The 20,083-nt window shown below is 41.8% G+C and overlaps 1 protein-coding gene across 6 annotated transcripts in view; it reads left to right on the top strand.

Moving 5' to 3' along the window:
• Positions 1 to 208: 208 nt before the first annotated feature.
• tent4a (terminal nucleotidyltransferase 4A) overlaps positions 209 to 20,083 on the top strand; it is a 111,480-nt gene continuing 91,605 nt past the window's right edge. For all 6 annotated transcript variants that reach the window (XM_060824579.1, XM_060824578.1, XM_060824581.1 and 3 more), the window contains exon 1: positions 209 to 1,045. In XM_060824579.1, coding sequence (XP_060680562.1) covers positions 303 to 1,045 — 743 coding nt within the window. In that variant the 5' untranslated portion in view covers positions 209 to 302. The remainder of the gene's footprint in view (positions 1,046 to 20,083) is intronic.

A 20,083-nucleotide genomic window follows, 5' to 3' on the forward strand; every position in this document is an offset into this window, starting at 1 on the left:
TTAGTTTCTTTTTAGGTGAACAAGAAACCGGCCTCGGCTTTTTTTTTACATTAAAAAAATAAAGAAGAATACGGGAACAGTTTAAAGCGAGGAGGAGGGTAGGGGAAAAAAAATACAAAGAGCGGGTCAAGTAAGGAAAGAAAAAAAATCTATGTCAGGCCAGTTCCAGTCAATCGTCAGGTAATCCGTGCAAATTTTTTTTGTGTGTTTTGGGGAGGGGGCGGGGAGGGTGGGAAAAGAAGAGAGATTTCCTCGGTGTGCGTGGAGAGAGAGAGAGGGAGAGAGCGATCGATCACCATTTAATGGATCCGCGGGTGGCTTGGATTCAGCCGGAGCAGAAGGGACCCGCCAATGCCTTGTGGATGCAAATCTGGGAAACCTCTCAAGGAATCCGGAGCAGTTCAGGTCACCATCATCTGCTGCATCTGAACTCGCCAGCACTGGACAGCAAACCCAATGGTGGCGGCGGCGGCAACCTTAACCTCACCAGCAGCAACTCCGGCCCCGCTGCCCCCTCCAGCAGCCCGGCCTGCGGCGCCGGGGACGCGCATCGGACTCTAGGCCCTCCCGCAGCCGCCGCCGCCGCAGCAGCCGCAGCCGGCCCCGACATGGGCACCGGGCCCGGCTCGGCCCCGGGCAGCGGGGACGTTCGCAGGGGGTCGCAGAAATCGTCTTCGGCCTCGTCGTCCTCCTCGTCGTCGCCTTCCCCTGATTCCGGTACCGGCGGCTCCTCTTCGTCGTCGTCGTCCTCCTCCTCTTCCTCCTCCTCCTCCTCCTCCTCCTCGGGCAGGACTAAAGCCGGCTCCGGCTCGTACTTCAGTCACAATTTCACCGAGATGAACGGCGGTGGCGGCGGCGGGAGCAACTTTGTGAAGAGCAACAACTACCACAATAGCAATCTGAAGAGCCTGGTGCTCGGAGGGAGGAGGAAGAGGGAGAACAAGGCGAGCACTTACGGCATAAACTACATGCTGAGCTCCAGCAATGGAAACTACTACAGTGGGACCCCCTGGAAAACCATGAAGTACAACACCGGGGTGGCTGGGTAAGATCAAAGTGGTGCAAAGATCATCTAGACCGCGGTGTGTGTGTCTTGTGTACGAGTCTAGGGCTTCTCCCTGAATACTAGGCGTTTGGACACATTTCTGAGTAATGAGCAGGGGGGAGGGAAGGGGGTGTCTAATGTGCTTTTAAATACCAAGCACGCCATATGTGCCACTATTTCTATGGCATGATCTTTTAAAAATCATTTCAGAAAGCAGTGACTAAAGTATAGAATAAATGAGGCAGGATCTGTACTTATAGGAGCACATGGGTCAGACCAGATTAAGAGAGACTATGTAAATCAAATGCACTCTCGCTTGTCCAAGGGAATTAGAAGTCCTGATGTTCGCGCTCCTGTACAATTCAGAAAGGGAAGGCTTGATAGGTGGAACATTTCTCTCACCCCCCCTTTAATATAAAACCGAGTTGGCTGCATTTCTGTAAACGTTTCCTTCCACATGCCGATTGTGAAGGAAGGGGAGAAAGCACTGCGTTAGACGTTTTAAACCAAAGTATGGCGTTAAATGTGGTTGGAGGACAAATGTCGTGATAAAACGGTGTGGACGAAGCATAGTCAGTAAATGCAGTAGTTTTTTTCCAGAGTTATCGGCCGACCGTTTCAGATAACCTTGCGATAATCGGTCGACTGGCATTTTCTCAAGCTAATCATGAAAATACAGAATTCGCACCACACAAAAAACATTTGGCATTTAGTGATGCAATAAAATTTCAACGTTTTAAAGACAGATTACACGATTTGTATTGCTAACGTGGGCGTGGTGGGGGATGGTAATGGTGGTTCCCTGAAATTCGTTTTAAACTCATTCGCGCCCTGAAAAACTGGCATGGAAGGTTATGAGAATTTATTTTAATCACGTCCTAACTCGGAGTCTGAGATTGAAAATACAGTTTTTTTTTCCTTTTGAGGGCGTGGTTCGATGTTGATTGCTTGCTTTTGTCATATTTCAGAATCGAAAGTGTTGCAATTAGTTCCAAAGAGATACGAGGGCGTTGGTTGGACAGTACTTTAAATGTGTAACCTTTTCAAAAGATGCTTCGAGTGGAGATTACCAGTCTTCCTTCCGTGCCTCATTTCCATTCGAAGCAAACTGCTAAAGCAGGAGAACGTGAATTGCAGCAATTGCAAAGTTACTTAAATTTCACAGAAAAATTGCAGGCATAAATTGACTTTTTTTTCTAATTATTTCTGGTTTTTGGTGGTGAAATATTTGAGTTTTACTTAATTGGCAAGATACAAAAATTTTTGTATTTTGTATGTTTTTGTGTTGTTAAAAAGTGGCACAAAATTCCTGATTTTGGCATAACAGTTAATATAAAGTTCTTGGAAGCTGAAATGAAAAGCTAAATGTGGTGCTTAATTAGTGTATGCATGCGGTGACTATATTTAAAAGTAATATCTCATAGTCTGACAGAACAGAAACAGACCCTTCGGTCCTACTCATCCATGCTGACCAAGTTTCCCAAAATAAATTTGCCTGCGTTTGGCTCATATCCCTGTAATCCTTTCCTATTCATGTACCTGTTGAAATGTCTTTTAAATATCACTGTGCGTGCATGGACCACTTCCTCTGGCAGTTTATTTTACATATGAACCACTCTCTGTGTAAAATATTTGTCCCTCATGTCACTTTTAAATCTTTTCCCACCTTTAAAAGTATACTCTCTAGTTTGAATTCCCCTACCTTAGGGGAAAGACATTTGCTATTCACCTTGTCTAAGCCCCTCATGATTGTACAAATCTTCTATAAGGACCCCTCAACCTCCTCTGCTCCAGTGGGGAAAAAAATGTCCAACATTTCCTTATAACTCAAATCCTCCAGTCCTAGCAACATCCTGGTAATTTTTTTTCAGAACCATCTCCAATTTAATAATATCCTTCTACAGCAGGGTGACCAGAACTGTACACAGTACTCCAAAAGTGGCCTCACCAACATCTATTTGATTTTGTTTCTGTAACATTGTGCAGTGTGGACATGGGCAGTCAGGATATACTGTTGTGCCATCCCTGCACTGAAGTTGCTAATGAAGTAGAATAAATTAGTTCTTATATGCAGTAGTCTGATTCCTTCTATTATTCGCCAAATATATTTGACTTTGCAAAAAGCTGAAAACTGCAATGGGACACCGTAGAATCCCCACAGTACAGAAATGGGCCATTTGGCTCATTGAGCCTGCATGATGTTCTGAAGGCCTTCGCACTCAGACCCTCCCAATGTCTGTATAACCTCACATTCTGTCGTGGCTAATCCATTTTACCGACTATGCCTGGGCGCTACGGGATAATTTAACTTGGCCAATCCACCTAGCCAGCCCATCGTTGACCTGTGATTTTGCTTTTACTTGCTGATTCTGGTGTTTTGTGTTGTTGATTCATTAAAACATCCATCACAAATTTGGTACAATGTCTAGACTTTCTCAGATTAATGTTTCATATTTAGAAACATATGAAAAGCCTGAATATTGAACCATTTGACTTCATGACAAAAAGTGGACAAATGAGTGAACTAGAAGATGCAGATCAATGCCTTGGTTTGGATAACACCTATTTTTGGATAAGATTCAGCTTTCGCAAATTTGTTGAAATCAAAAAGGTTACTAGTGTAATCGATGAAGTCAACTCTCTAAATGCTATTGACTTTGACTTTTGACTAAATTTTCTCCTACAATTAGTACATGACAAAGGTATATGATGCAATAATATGCAGGTTGATATTTCAACTGTTTGACTCCATTGTGAGTGCTCTTTGTCATTAGCTCCTGGTTTGGGGCTTCAACATAGAGTTGCCTACCACTTGCCTCAAGATTTCCTGCTCTCGTACCCTCAATATTTGTATGGCTGGTCAAGTTCATTTTCTGGTTAGTGGTAAATTTCCCCTAGTTTGATTCGGTGCGGCAGATGCTGGATTCGCTCTCTTGTTCGAGATTGTACTTGTCAGGCGTATGCATGGCTCAGACATTACTTGCCACTTTTACTGTAAACCTGACTGTTGTTCCAGTCTTGCTAAAAACAGCCACAAACAACTTCAGTATCTGAGGTGTTATGAACGGTACTGAACACTGGGATATCATCAGTGAATTTCCAAACCTTTTAACCTTGTCAGTAAAGCAGCTGAAGTTGGGGCATAGAGCTAAAAAGGTTGACATCAATAGATGATGGCTTAGTGGTATTATCCTCACAGCAACTGGGATCTGGGTTCAATTCCCACTTTGGGTGACTATGTGTGTGGAGTTTGCAAGTTCTCCCCACGTCTGTATGGGTTTCCTGTGTGTGCTCCGGTTTCCTCCCACAATCCAGAAATGTGCAGGTTAGGTGAATTAGTCATGCTAAATTGTCCATAGTGTTAGGTGCATTAGTCAGGGGTAAATATAGGCTAGGTTCTGGGTGGGTTACTCTTCGGAGGATTGGTGTGGACTTGTTGGGCCAAATGGCCTGTTTCCATACGGTAAGGAATCTAATCTAATCCACAACGATTTTTCCTGAGGCTTTGCTTGGTCCAAATTTAATATTAAAGGCAGTTATTCTCACCCTGAATTCTTTGTCTGTATTGAGATAAAGCTTGGAGAAAGTGAGGACTGCAGATGCTGGAGCACCAGAGTTGAAAAATGAAGAAGGGCTTATGCCCGAAATGTCGATTCTCCTGTTCCTTAGATGCTGCCTGGCCTGCTGTGTTTTTCCAGCACCACATTTTTCAACTTTGAGATAAAGCTTGTAATGTGGTATGGAGTTAAATGGCCTTCGCGGAACTTAAGCAGGGCATTGGTAGGCAGGTTATTAGTGAGGGAGTGTTGCTTGATAGTGCTATTGATGACATCGTCCATCTCTTTTGAGACTAAGTTGGCACTATGATTACATGGGCTGATTTTGTTCTGTCTTTTGTGGCCAGCATTTAATTGGGCAACTTCCCAGATTATTAGGTGGATGTCAATCTGGTGGCTGGACTGGACCAGGTTGACTAGGGGCAAATCTCATTGTGGACCATCATCCATCACAAGCTGAGGTTTATCTGGGAAAAAAAGCATTTGTTGTCTATAATGGCATGATCAGTTTGTTGATTATCACGTGGCATAAATTGAGTTGACTGAAGACTGGCATTGGTGATGCAGGGCACATCAGAAGAGTGCCAAGATAGATCATTTACATGCTACTTAGAATTAAGAGTCTTGCTTTAGATTCAATTTTCCATTCACTGGTTGGGCTGTATCAACATTGTGTAGTTCCTCCTTTTATTTAACTGTTTGTCACAATTCATGACTGATAGCAGGGCTGCAGAGCTTTTGGTTTTGTAAATTGCTTATGAGATCTATAGCATGTTAAGTGTCAGAAACAACATGTATGTAGTTTGGTGTAGTTGCTTTACTAGGTTGCTTCCTCTTTGATAGAACTCCTGGCATGCCCAGTATTCCTTTATTGAAGTAGGATTAGTTTTTAGCTTATGGCAATGATGGAATAAGGGATATGCACTTCCTAGGCTTATACCTTGTTGAATACAACTCTTTAAGATTGCTTCTGGTGGCCCGTAGTGCTTCATGGATGCTCAGTTTTGAGTTACTCAATCTGTTTTAAGTCTATCTGAATTGGCACTCCCACTTTGCTAAATATTTATGTCCTGATTTATGATGGATATGGCTATTGTGATTTGACTATTAGCAGGCAACATTACTGATTTTGTGGTTGCTTGTAGAATGTGATGGTTTATGTGGGTAAGAGTGGGACCAAGGTTCAGCAATTGTGTAGTAAAATCATTGCAAAGTCAAGTATTTAAATTTATGTAGTAGTTCTCACATCCTTTGGTTTACCATAGTATAGAGCCAGTAAAATCTGGACATTGTAATACAGCCTCTAAAAATCACCTTAGAATAGCTGCTTCAAATCCACCTACTCAGATGAGTTTTACATCTCCTCTAAAAAACGATGCCTCCTTCATCCCTACCATATTGCACTGATGCGTTAGCTGAGATGATGTGTTAAGGTCTCTGGATGGGATTGAAATGACAATCTTTTTTCCTTTGAGATGAGAATGAGCTGCGACTGACACCTGAATGATGAAACAAATCTCTAATATCAGTATCAATCCAAGGAACTTCAGAAAAATAAGATAAATGATCTTGACATTTTATATCTGTATTTCAGTTCAGTAGTCAAGATTTATTCAAATCATGTTTTGAGAATCTGAAACTATAATTTTAACCTTTTTTATATACAGTCAGTTCTGATATAACTCAATAGTTCCATTATCGTGCGATTTTGTGTTATAACAAAATCACACAATAGCAGCACCATTTAATCTAATGGAGCCAGAATCGCATTATTGTCAATGCAGGTTAAGGAAAGTTCGTGTTCTACAAATAAGTCTGAATTATTCAATTGTGTTAAAGCGAATTCGCGTTGAAGAAATACATATTATAGCAGAACAGACTATCATAAATTTAGTGTTCTCAAAGTTCAAAATCAGTTGATGAATTGGTCATTGGCTTTTTGAACACTGTACACTTTGAAATTGAACGGTTCTTTGTCTTATGATGCAAGTGGTCGAAATTGCTGAACGAGTAAGCTAGTTCATCTACCATTCTTACAACAATGCAGGGATAATAGCATTCATGACTAATTATTGATTTGTGCACAAAGCCCAGAAGAATCATAGGTCCAAGTTGACCTATTCGTTCCAAGCATATGACAGATTTGTAAGTCCTGGTTCATAAATGGTAAAGTGCATTGGTAATCAACTCGCTAGTCCATAGAACTGTCACTCGTTTCATTGTTAAAGTTGAGTCATGTGGATTCTGACACTAAAGATACATGATAATACTTTGATTCTTAACTTTTTTGGATTAACTGGCTGTTTGAATCTATTGCAACCCATTACCCTTGATACAGCTGAAAAATCTGCACAAGTTGTTTCTTTACTTGATATTGATGAGTGCATTATTCCTTTGGTGATGTTTGCCTATGATCTGCATCTAGAAATGTTAGGAATGGGTTACTTTAGAGACCTGTCCTGTTGCTTAAAAGTACTGTTTTTTAATTGCTTAGAGGTGAATGAGACCTGTAATGTCCTGGAATATTGCAGAGCTCATTTGGATTATAGAGACTGTCACAGTCGAATGACACATTTTTGTTTGGCATGGATAAATGTATAGTGTTCGCCCAGAACCAGAAAGTCATTTCAGGTTTTGAGTGCCTACGCGCTACTGAAGCATAATTGAGGTAATGTTACGCTATGAAATATTACAATAATTTGCATATTAAGATGGATTTTGGTTTGTTTGGAGTTGATTGGAGAACTTTCCAAATATTCTACCTGATATTCTTCCCCTTTTGTAAGTCATGTGATTACACTGGATATTTAGAAAATATTTGTCTGATTGGACGGATCAACTTAGATTTATGAAAGGAATATGTAAGTTTGACAAACTTATGACTTCTTGTTTAGTTTATTCCTGACAGGCTTGATGAGGTGGCACGAGTTGATATGGTGTATTTGGATTTTCAGAAGGCTTTTAGTAAAGTCCCAAACAGGAGGTTAGTAAACCAGTTAAAGTATATGGGATTGTGGGTAGTGTACTGAGCAATGTTGAGAATTGCTTAGGAGATGGATAGCAGAGAGTAGAAATAAGTTTTCGGTTAGTGGGTGTGACCAGTGGGGCATCTCCAGGTCAGAGTTTAGGAGCCTAGCTATTACCAGTTTATGCAAATGATTCTGATGTGGGCCACACTTCAATATTTCCAGCTTGTGCAGGCCATACACCACGTGGTGGAAATGTGAGTTATGAGCAGGATGGAAAGGAGCTTCATGGGGATTTGTACAAGTATGGGGAGTGGCAAAAGCTTAACAGGTAAAATATAATGTGGAGAAGAGAGTTGAACAACTTCAGGAGGAATAAAGGTGTAGAATGTTTCTTAAATGTTAGAAGATTGGACAGTGTTGACAACCTTGTTCAAAAGTCATATGAAGCTGATTAGCAGATGTTGCAAGCAGTTCAGAAGGCAAATGGTATGTCAGCCATCATTGTAGGAAGATTTACGTTTGTAGAACACTGACCACAACTGGAATATAAGTGCAGTTGCAGTTCCAATCCACTTGTCTAAAGAAGAATGTACATGTCCTGAAGGCAGTTTAGGGAAGGGTCACCTGACTGACTCTTGGGATACTGGGGCTGTTCTAGGAGTGGAGATTAAGGAGTTTAGAAGAATGTTTGGTGATCTCATAGTAGCATAAATTCATAAATTCTTTGATAGAAGCTGTAGAAAGGATGTTTACCTGGAAATAGGGTTTAAGACCGGGGGCACAATCTCTGAATAAAATGGAAATCTTTTAGGATTGAGATGAGGAACTGATTCACTTGGAGGATGGTGAATTTTTGGAATTTGTATTTGACTCCAGTGAATTGTGAAAGTTCAGTCATCAAGTAAGGTCAAAAGATTGAATGATTCAATGTCATCAAGATCTACTGTATTGTGGTAGATCAGACATAATCTAGAATGGCAGAGCAGGTCAAATGGACTACTGCTCCTATGTTTTCCACGACCACCACTTAGACAAATAGTTTAGCTGATCATTGATTTAATTGCTTTTTGTGTAGCTTAGTTGAGAAACAGCCATAATGCTTTGACTGCATTTCAAAGTCAGTCATTGACTGAGTGTGCTATGGAATGTTAGCATGATGTGCAGTTTAATTTGCTGCATGGTGTTGTTTTCTCACTGTCTTATTGCTAGGTATGCCATCATAGAATAAAATTAGCACTCGAGAAAACATGAATCAAAAGAGCCATTGTACAATCACACTTTCCCTTTTTTAAGCTCTGGTTGTTTTCCTTTCTCTTTTTTTCTCTCTCTCTCTTTCCTTTTTTTCTTTCGATTTTCCCTTCTCTCTCTCTCTCTCTCTCTCTCTCTCTCTCTCGTTTTTTTTTGTTTTCTTTCATCCCAAATCTGTTTAAACAAACTTGGGATCCTGTTGGGTCATTGTGGAATAGTAGACCACTTTCTACTTGGCTTGATATTGCAAAATAATCTGTAAGTATAACATTGCCACTTGTGCAAGGAAAGCTGTGCCTTTTCCCCTCAAATTTAGTGTGAACTGTGATAGCATATTCCTATCTCTTGATACGTGAAGTGTTTCATTGTAAAAATTTGGCATGTTCTCTGTCTGTTAAAGGTCATTTTGATGTGTATCTCTGTCACGAAGAGACAGGTTTCCTGAAATTAATTTCAGGAAACCAATGTTGAGGAATTTTATAATTGTGGATAAAGCTTAACCTTTGTTTTAGTTAGCTGATTTAAAATAAAAACTACTTTATCGGAGGTTTAATTGGTAAATGCGTATTTATATGCGAATGTGCATTACATGTGTTTGCACGCATCGGCTCTAATCCAATTTGATATTAGATACAGATTCGCCAGCAACGCTTCGTTCCATAGGTTTTGGCTTACAACGATGTCAAACTTTTTTTTTATTCTGGAAATACATTGGTAACTTATGTAACAAGGGAGTAGTTATTTTGGAATTCTAACACAAATGGTGGGCTTATTTTTGACTGACTTTTAGGTTAATACTCCAAGTTCCGCTTATTTTCCTCATTCACTTTTTTTGCCTGTTTCTTGAAGAAATGACCTGTTATTTTGTCTAGTATCTTGTCCAGCCAGCTGTTGTACAGATGCAAGTCTTGACAGTGAATTGGCAGTTAATTCTATCACAAAGAACCTAGAGGCCAAGTAAAATTGTACTTTTTTTTTCACTGGTGTATTTGAGTTATCACTCTGCTCTGGCTCAATGAGCTCTTTTTCCACCTCTAAGCCAAAAGGTGTTCAGGTTTCCAGACTGTTGAGTGTGCATAATGATTTAGGCGAACATTTGAGCACAATTATGAGGGACAACAATCAACTCTCATTCCTGGGCGTGGTGATTGAAAGAAAAGAATGGTGAACACGCTACAAATGTGTGCAGGAAAGCCACACACCGACCAGGTCCTGAACTACAACAGCAACCAGCAAACACATACGAGAAGTTGCATTAGGACCCTGTTCATAAGGGCAACAACAGACTGCAGCACTCCCGACCTATGAAGGGAAGAAGAAGAGCACCTCTACAGAGCACTCACCGAGGATGGATAGCCCTGCAAGTTCAGCTGCAGCTGCCTAATAGATGAACATGCCACGACCTAGCTCACTAGCTATGCTACCGTCCGTAAGTAAAATGTCTCTGAATTGACAACCAGACTTTTCCGACTGCTGGGATTCATGACTGCCCATAAGCCAACAGCCATGCTCGGGCAACAACTCACCAGATCAAAAGACTCTATATCCATCATGTGCAAGACAAATGTAATTTACAAGATTCCATGCAAAGACTGCATGAAACACTATGGGACAAATAGGCAGACTACTAACAATCCACTCCATGAACACCCAACTTGCGACTAGACGACCAGCTGCCCCTCGGAGCCACGCACAACAAGAACCACAAATTCGATTGGGACAACAGTCATAGGGCAAGCCAAACAGTGGATAGTCAGAGCATTTCTAGAAGCGTAGCACTCATCTACGGACTTTGTCAACAGCATAAAGACCTAGACCCAATATACCGGCCACCACAACGAACAACCAGAAGCAGCAGGAACGGAACCAAATAATTTCCAGAAGAGACATAGTACAGCAGTGCTTCACAGGAGCCTCAAACACTGAAGGTGTCACCTAGAAAGGGGACGAAATGTCTGCAATCAACTTCCCAGCTTGGCGAACATACACGCAACTACAATACCCATCCAGGTGCCTTTTTTAAATGCTGTAATTGTACCAGCTACCTCCACTTCCTCTTGCAGCTCATTCCATACATGCACCACCCTCCACATGAAAATGTTGCTCCCAGAATCCTTTTAAATCTTTCCCCTCTCACCATAAACCTATGCTGTCTAGTTTTGGAGTTCCCCACCCGGGGGAAAAGATATTGGATATTTACCATATCTGAGCCCCTTGTGATTTTATAAACCTCTTTAAGGTCATCCTGCAGCCTCCTATGCTCCAGGGAAAATATACCCCTATAGCTCATACTCTCCAACCCTGGCAACATCCTTGTAAATTTTTTATAAACCCTTTCAAGTTTCACAACCTCTTTCCTATAGCAGGGAGACCAGAATTGCACACAGTATTCCAATGTGGCCTAACCAATGTCCTGTACAGCCACAACATGATCTCCCAACTCCTATACTCAATGCACCTCCATGGTTTGTGGACGTATTGTAAGAAATGATTTTGTCTGCAATTTACCTACTCCTTGGATTACATTTTTAGTGAATAAAAAGCGAGTTCAGTTACTTGCAAGATAGCGCATTCATGAATATAATGCAGGCTTTAATTCATGAGTTGAGATTTGATAAAATATATTTTGATAATTACATTTTTGATTTTTTTTAATATACATGTAATAGTTATATTGTAAATTAGCTATTTGGAAGTGTCTCAAACACTTTCATCTCAGGTAACAGTAGAGATAAACTGTGTGTGCAGTTGTACACTCTGATAAAAATCTGATGCCAATAAATGGAGTAATTTTTAATGAAGTGTGATGTAACTTCAACTATCGAGCAGCTTTCTTTGTGAGGATTAATGTTTGCTTTTAAATATGGGTTATTCAAATAAACAGACGTCTCCTGTCCAGCACATCACAAGTCAGGGGTTGTTCAAGTGTCAACACAATCCTCATTAGTTTGCTATCTCTCTGTACAAATTTCGAGAGCACCCTGACTGGATACAGGTTTTGGTAGAAATAAATGCCCAAGATTGGAGGATTTGAGCTATAGGGAGAGGTTGAATAGGCTGGTGCTGTTTTCCCTGCAGCGTTGGAGGCTGAGGGGTGACCTTATAGAGGCTTATAAAATCATAAGGGACGTGGATAGTGTAAATAAACAAAGTCTCTTCCCTGGGGTGGGGAGTCCAGAACTGGAGGACACAGGTTTAGGGGGAGAGGAGAAAGATTTAAAAAGACCTAAGGGGCAACTTTTTCACGCACATGGTAGTATGTGTATGGAATGAACTGCCAGAGGAAGTGGTGGAGGCTAGTACAATTGCATCATTTATAAGGCATCTGGATGGGTACACGAATAGGAAGGGTTTGGAAGGATATGGGCTGGGTTCTGGCAGGTGGGGCTAGATTGGGTTGGGATATCTGGTCGACATGGACAAGTTGGACAGAAGAGTCTGTTTCTGTGCTGTACATCTCTGACTCTGTTGAGCAGGGTTATGCAAATATTTCTCCATACTTCTTTTGCACAATACTCCTTGCAAAGTTGAGTTGAGAGTGTATTTGTTATGATTTTTTTAAAGTGTAGAATGCCTCAGTGATTAACTTTTTAATCCAATGAATAATATAAATTAATCAGACTAGTCTGCTCAAAATAAAATTGTTTTCTCAGTTCTTGTTTTAATGTTCACTTTAAGCAAACGTGCAATCAGCTGTTTGATATTCATTGCTGAGAACAGTAATAAAAAGCTATACTATACTGTGTGTAGTTAAATTCTTACTAATGGAATTTTTGAGGGGAAAAAATTCGAAAGGCTATTGCCTTTTTAGAGAAAACAAATCTCATCTCTGTCTATCAGTGTAGGTGAAATCCCATATATTTTGAGAAAGTTAATTACTGACCTTTTGCTGGTCTGGAAGAGCCTCTGGATCAATGAGGAATGTAGAAGAGTATGCTGGAAGAAGCACCAGAATATTTTTTTAAAAAGGTGCCAGTCATGGTTAAGCACTTGCACAACTCTGCATATCTGCTCAATGACAGAACCTGCATGCATTTGACAGTTAAGAGATCCCATAACCAACTGATCAGAACTGAAGTTCTGAAGAAGGGTTACTGGACCCAAAACATCAACTCTGCATTCTGTCTGCAGATGGCAGACTTGTTGAGTTTTTCTGCAATTTCTGTTTGTATTTCTGTTCGAATACCACCTTTTAGCAGATGGTAGAATTTGAATGTCAGGAGTGGTAGGAAGGTAAGAGTCTCCTGTGGTTGTTTCTCTGAGAAAGTGTATAAGGTATGAGCAGGTAGGGAAAGAGTTAAGTTTTGGATTGCATGACAAAGGCTCAGCTGGCATAACGTTGACCAGATAAGAACTTGCAGTATACAATGAGGTATTGGAGGCAAGGGTAAAAAGCATCCATTTGTGTGAAGCCAGTTAACAACATACTTCTAATAATGCCAGATGGCTTAATCTTTACTGTTGATGCTCGCTAATTGTAACGGTCACCCAATCAGTATAGATGTTACCTTGTTTGGATGCTGCTCCCTGTACGTGACTAAGAATCTGTTGTTTGAGAGAAGACTGAGAACGCATGTCTCTCTGTACATAAGTGATTGTTCTCTCTCCCTCGGGCCCAGAATAAAGATGAAGAAGGCAAAGCCGTACTATGTCTGAGTGTTTGCTTCTACTGATATGAGGATAGGAAACAGGACAATGCCTCCATCCAAACAGATTTGGGTACTTTTAGTAGGGAATAGTTTGTTAGAGGAAAATAGCAGAGGCAGCCAGATCTTGGGCACTAAGAATGAAGTTGTCAAGGTTCAAATGAGCAATTGTTATCGGGGACACTCCAGTCAGGGGAATGGACAAGCGATTCTGCAGCCGTGAGAGAGAAGTCATGATGGGGTGTTGTCTCCTTGATGCTATGGCCAAGGATGTCTCTCAGTGCTTGTTTTAAAGAGGGAGAGTGAGAAACCAGAGGTGGTTATACACATTAGTAAGAATGACATAGTTAAAGAAAGGGTTGACGGTTTGCAGAGTGAAGATAGCAAATTAGGTTAAAAAGAAGAACCTCAAAGATAGTAATTTCTGGATTATTCCCTGCACTAGTGCAAGTAGGAACAGGAAGGTAGAGTAGATAAATCAGTGATCAAGAAGATAGTGCAGTTGGCAAAGATTCAGATTTTTGGATCATTGAGATCTCTTCTGGGGCAGAAGAGACCTTTTTGAAAAGGGACTGGTTTCACCCGAACTGGAGCCAGACAAATTTATCCTGGTGGTGAGGTTTGCTAGTGCTATTCAGCAACCTTTACTAGTAGGATCCCGCCACCCCGTTCCCTAAGTAGTAATGAAAATTGAGACAGATGAGGATGGTTTTGAGGTTAAAGACAGCGAGTGTATTAGATAAGGCAGGCAAGAGCAAATCTGAGAACAAGGTAACTCTGAAGAATTAAATTGCATTTATTTCAATGCAAGGGTCTGACAGGTTCGAGAGATGAACTTTTGGGCACATATGAGAACATGGGATTGAGACGTCGTAGCTTTTAAAGAAACATGGCTGAGGGAGGAACCGGACTGGCAGTTCAATGTTGCGGGGTTTAGATCCTGCAGGAAGGATAGGAAGAGATGCAAGGTGGGAGTGATGTTTTTGATTAGGGAAAACATCACTGTTATACTTCGGATATTTTTGAGGGATTATCCAATATAGATGTGTGGAACTCAGAAATAAGGGGACAATCACCTTGATGGGATGGTATTCTCTGCTTCCCGGTTTCCCGCTGGCCAATCTGAGAGATCTGAAATATGTATAAGAATAATAGGGGATCTTAACTTTGCAAACAAACTACTGGGACTGATGTGGTGTTAAGGGCTTGGATGGGGGCGGATTTGTTAGATGCATTCAGGAAAATTTTCATCATCCTCTATATGTATATCTACCTACTAGAGAAGCAGCAAAACTTGACCTCTTAGGAAATAAAGCAAGGCAAGTGACCAAGTGTTGGTGTGGGGAACAGTTTGGGACCAGTGATCGTAATTCTGTTAGTTTTTAAAATACTTTTCCAAAAGATAAGCTTTTTATAAAAGTTAAAGTTCTTGAAGTAAGACCAATTTTGACTGAGACGGGAACTTTCAGAAGTTGATTGGAGTAGACTTGCAGGTAAATGGGCGACTGGCAAGTGGGAGGCTTTCAAAAGTGAGAGTAAAAAATGAGGTCTGCAGATGCTGGAGATCACAGCTGAAAATGTGTTGCTGGTTAAAGCACAGCAGGCCAGGCAGCATCTCAGGAATAGGGAATTCGACGTTTCGAGCATAAGCCCTTCATCAGATGAAGGGCTTATGCTCGAAACGTCAAATTCCCTATTCCTGAGATGCTGCCTGGCCTGCTGTGCTTTAACCAGCAACACATTTTCAGCTTTCAAAAGTGAGAGTTCAGAGGCAGTATATTCCTGTACGAGTGTAGGGTAAGGCTGGTAGGAATAGGGAACAATAGATTTATAAAGATATTGGGGTTCTGGTCAAGAATAAGAAGGAGGCATTTGTTAGGTATATTCAGTTGGGATCAAGTCAATCTCCTTGAAAAGTATATGGAATGTAGGGGAAATCAGGAGGGCAAAAGAGGGATATGAGATGTGCTTGGCAGATAAGCTTAAGGATAATCCTAAGAGAATCTACAAGTACGTTAAGAGCAAAAGAGGAGCTAGGTAGGGATTAAGGCCCCTTAAAGATCAATGAGATTGTTCATGTGTGGAAGAGATGGGAGAAATTAAATGGATATTTCACATAAGTCTTTACTGTGGATAAAGACATGGAAGCTAAGGAACTTTGGGGAAACAAATATTTATGTCTTGAAAACATCTTGCAGAAGAGGGTTAGAGGTTTAGAAAATCATGAGAGGCTTGGATAAGATGAATAGCAAATGCCTTTTCTCTCTGGTAGGGCAATTCAAAACTAGAGGGCATATTTTTAAGGTGAGAGAAGAAAGAGTTCCGGAGTTCCGCAGGGATCAGTTCTGGGTCCTCTGCTGTTTGTAATTTTTATTAACGGATGAGGGAGTCGAAGGGTGGGTCAGTAAATTTGCAGATGATACGAAGATTGGTGGAGTTGTGGACAGTGAGGAGGGCTGTTGTCGGCTGCAAAGGGACTTGGATATGATGCAGAGCTGGGCTGAGGAGTGGCAGATGGAGTTCAACCCTGCCAAGTGTGAGGTTGTCCATTTTGGAAGAACAAATAAGAATGCGGAATACAGGGTTAACAGTAGGGTTCTCAGTCAGGTGGAGGAACAGAGGGATCTTAGGGTCTATGTACATAGATCTTTGAAAGTTGCCACTCAGGTGGATAGAGCTTGTAAGAAGGCCTATGTTGTATTAGCGTTCATTAGCAGAGGGATTGAATTCAAGAGTCGTGAAGTGATGTTGCAGCTGTACAGGACTTTGGTTAGGCCACATTTGGAGTACTGTGTGCAGTTCTGGTCGCCTCACTTTAGGAAAGATGTGGAAGCTTTGGAGAGGGTGCAGAGAAGGTTTACCAGGATGTTGCCTGGAATGGAGAATAGGTCGTACGAGGACAGGTTGAGAGTTCTCGGCCTTTTCTCATTGGAACGGCGAAGGATGAGGGGTGACTTGATAGAGGTTTATAAAATGATCAGAGGAATAGATAGAGTAGACAGTCAGAAACTTTCCCCGGGTACAACAGAGTGTTACAAGGGGATATAAATTTAAGGTGAAGGGTGGAAGGTATAGGGGAGATGTCAGGGGTGGGTTCTTTACCCAGAGAGTGGTGGGGGCATGGAATGCGCTGCCCATGGGAGTGGTAGAGTCAGAATCATTGGCGACCTTTAAGCGGCAATTGGATAGGTACATGGATGGGTGCTTAATCTAGGATAGATGTTCGGCACAACATCGTGGGCCGAAGGGCCTGTTCTGTGCTGTATTGTTCTATGTTCTATTTAACAGGGACTTGTCGGGGGGAGGAAGGCAATGTTTTCACACAGGATGGTTTGTATGTGGAATGAGCTGCCAGAGGATTTGGTAGATGCAAGTGCAGTTACAACATTTAAAAGACATTTGGGCAGGTACATGATTAGGAAATAATTAGTTGGGTATGGGCCAAACGCAAGCAAGATGGACTAGATTAGTTTGGGAAATTTGTATTGGCATGGATGAGTTGGACTACAGAGTCTGTTTCTGTGCTGTATGACTCCAGAGGTAACCAAGATCTCGAATGTTTAAGCAACAGAATCTGTAAGGGGAAGGCAGAGTTGGCATAATGCAGATGTTAAAATGGGTAGTCTTAGTCATGGCATCAATACAAAGTGAAAATCTCACCTTGGGATGAAAAGTGCAATGAAGATTGTGTAAAGATTGAAATTGTTTGGTCTAATGTCTGTTTCTTTCTACCTTTGCCACCTAAACACACTTCCTTGGTCAATACCCACAGAGTAGAGACAGTTGGCAAGCATTTATTGTTAATCTTTGTGAATTACTAATTTAGCTAATGATGATTCACTGCTTTGAAATGTTGCAGTTATTACGGTACAGGGGCTGTTGATAATGATGTTAGGTAGTTCCAAGTGTTATGGGCCACTCCAGACCCCTCAAAACATTCTAAGAAGATAACCTTGACCCTCACTTGTTCTTATTTATAAAGATAAATGTGAAGTCCTTTTTCCAGATCCAGTGTGATGTCAACTATATATTAAGCCAAGTACAATTTATTTAAAAACTGTAGTTGAAATACAACCAATGAAAGAGGAATTTAGAAAACCTAACTCTGAAAACTTAACAGAATAATAGATACAGTAACTATTGCGAATTAACTGTTTCCATATAGTAATGTCCCATAAACACACCCCTTGGCAAAAAAGGAAAATTCAGCCACAGATTCTCACATGTAATTCTCCAATCCAAAATGGAAAAATATAGAGAGAAAATTCAGAGAGTTGCAGCCAGGAGACCATCACTGGAGCTTCCAACTCTGTTGAGACCTCAATAATTTCTGATGCTAGTGAAAAAACAAAATACAGAAATCCTGATCTGTGCCAGCTGGCCACACCCATTCAGACTGCACTAAAAAAAATCCCAAGATGTTTACTCCAGTTGTCTTCAGTAACCAACTCGTCACCTCTCATTCAGTGAGTCTCTTAATAGACCTCTTAAAGCTACAGCATCGTCACACAAGGTTTTGACCTACTGACAATTTGTGATCATTATGCGTCACTCTGTCATCTTGAAATTGAAGAGGATTGTGACAATGACTGCTCTTGTCTTGGTAGTGGAAGAGGTGGGACAGGAAGTTGCTGTTGCTGTAGAGCATCTTGTAGATAGTACATTTAAGAGGTAGGTGTGCTGACCATGAGATGCTCTGATCACAATTGCTCTCATTTTGCGTGAATGCTGTGTATTACACACATCCTCACCTCATTGCTTGTGTGAGGTGGCTGAGAGACTTGGTGTAATTGGAATATTAGATGTTCAACTCTGTGTTTAGCCTTTGCCTGGTTTTAAGTTGACTGATCAAGGTAAGTTTTAGATCACGGGCAACTTTGGAAATAATGACTTAGTTGAAGTCCAGAGTGAAGTAATTGAGTTTCCTTCTACTGGAGATTGACAAAACCTAGTGTTGTGGTGCAAATATTTGTTGGCCCTTGAGTCTGAATTCAGCTGTCACCGGCCATGCTCTGCTTCATTATGGATGAAGTTGTGTCTGGTGATGAATGTTGGATTTGCTACCGATTTAGCTCCACTCTTCAGTGGAAGTTTATTAAGGCTGTTGGATGTGATTACACTGAGGATATTTTCTGAAATAATTCCAAAGTTCATAAGATATAGGAGCAGTATTAGGCCATTCAGCCCATTTGAGTCTAAATCTGCCATTCGATCGCAGCTGATCAGCTTATTTTGGGGGTGGAGTATTTGGAGGGGGGGATGGTTGGTCCAGGTATTTGTGGGATTCAGTCGGCCCTGGAAAGGGCGACAGGATGGTGTCAAGATTGGAGGAGCTAAATTCAGTGGGGCAGGAGCAGGTGGAGACAATGGGTCAACTGGGACATTATAGGCTGAGCGATTATAGTCTTAGGATAAGGGGTAGACACTAGGGCGGCACAATGACTCAGTGGTTAGAGCTGCTGCCTTACAGTGCCAAGGACCTGGGTTCGTTTCCAACCGCTGGCGACTATCTGTGTGGAGTTTGCAAATTCTCCCCATGTCTGCATGGGTTTCCTCCAGGTGCTCCGGTTTCCTCCACAATCCAGAGATGTACAGGTCAGGTGAATTGGCCATGCCAAAATACTCCCGTGTTAGATCCATTAGTCAGGGATAAATATAGGATAGGGGAATGTCTCTGGGTGGGTTACCCTTTGAAAGATCTGTGTGGACTTGTTGGGCCGAAGGGCCTGTTTCCATACTGTGGAGAATCTAATCTAATCTATCCCCAATTCCTCTGCCTCCATTGTATCTGCTGCTAGGAGGAGCAATTCCACTCCTGGATATCCCAGATGACCTCCTATTTGAAGGACTGTAGTTTCCCCTTCCAAGTGGTCAGCAATGCTCTCCAGTGCAACTCATCCACTTCCCACACCTCTGCCCTTGAAATCCACCCTTCCAGCCGTAACAAGGATCCTCACCTTCCAACCCACTAATCTCCATATATCATGCATTATCCTCCACTATTTCCACCACTTACAATCAGACTCCACAATAAGAGATATATTTCCCTCCCCACCCCTATCAGCATTATGCAGAGACCTTTCTCTCTGCGACTGGCTCGTTAGGTCCATGCCCCCCACCAACCCACCCTCCACTCCCAGCACCTTCCCTTGCCACCGTAAGAGGTGTAAAACCTGCACCTACACCTCCCCCCTCCTCTCTGTCCAAGGCACCAAAGGATTCTTCCACATCTGGCAGAGATTTTTCTCCACGTCCAAACACCTCGTCTACTGTATCCGTTGCTCTCTCTGGATGACTCGACGTTGGGAATTTAGGACGCCAACTCACGGAACGTTTCGGGGAACATCTCTGGGGCACACCAAATAACCTCACCGCCCTGTGGCTGGTCACTTCAACTCCCCCTCTCAGTTCTGCCACAAGTCCTGGGCTGCCTCCACTGTTAAATCCAACCACCTGATGCCTGGAGGAAGAATGCCTTCTCTTCCACCTTGGGACCCTCCAACCACATGGCATCAATTTCAGCAGTTTCCTCATCTCTCCTCCCCAGATCCTCATCCCAGATCCAACCCTCCAACTTAGCACTGCCCACTTGAACTGTCCTACCGTCTTCCTTCCCAC

Source organism: Hemiscyllium ocellatum, chromosome 5 (genome assembly GCF_020745735.1).
Source record: "Hemiscyllium ocellatum isolate sHemOce1 chromosome 5, sHemOce1.pat.X.cur, whole genome shotgun sequence".
In the NCBI taxonomy this organism is placed as follows: Eukaryota; Metazoa; Chordata; class Chondrichthyes; order Orectolobiformes; family Hemiscylliidae; genus Hemiscyllium; species Hemiscyllium ocellatum.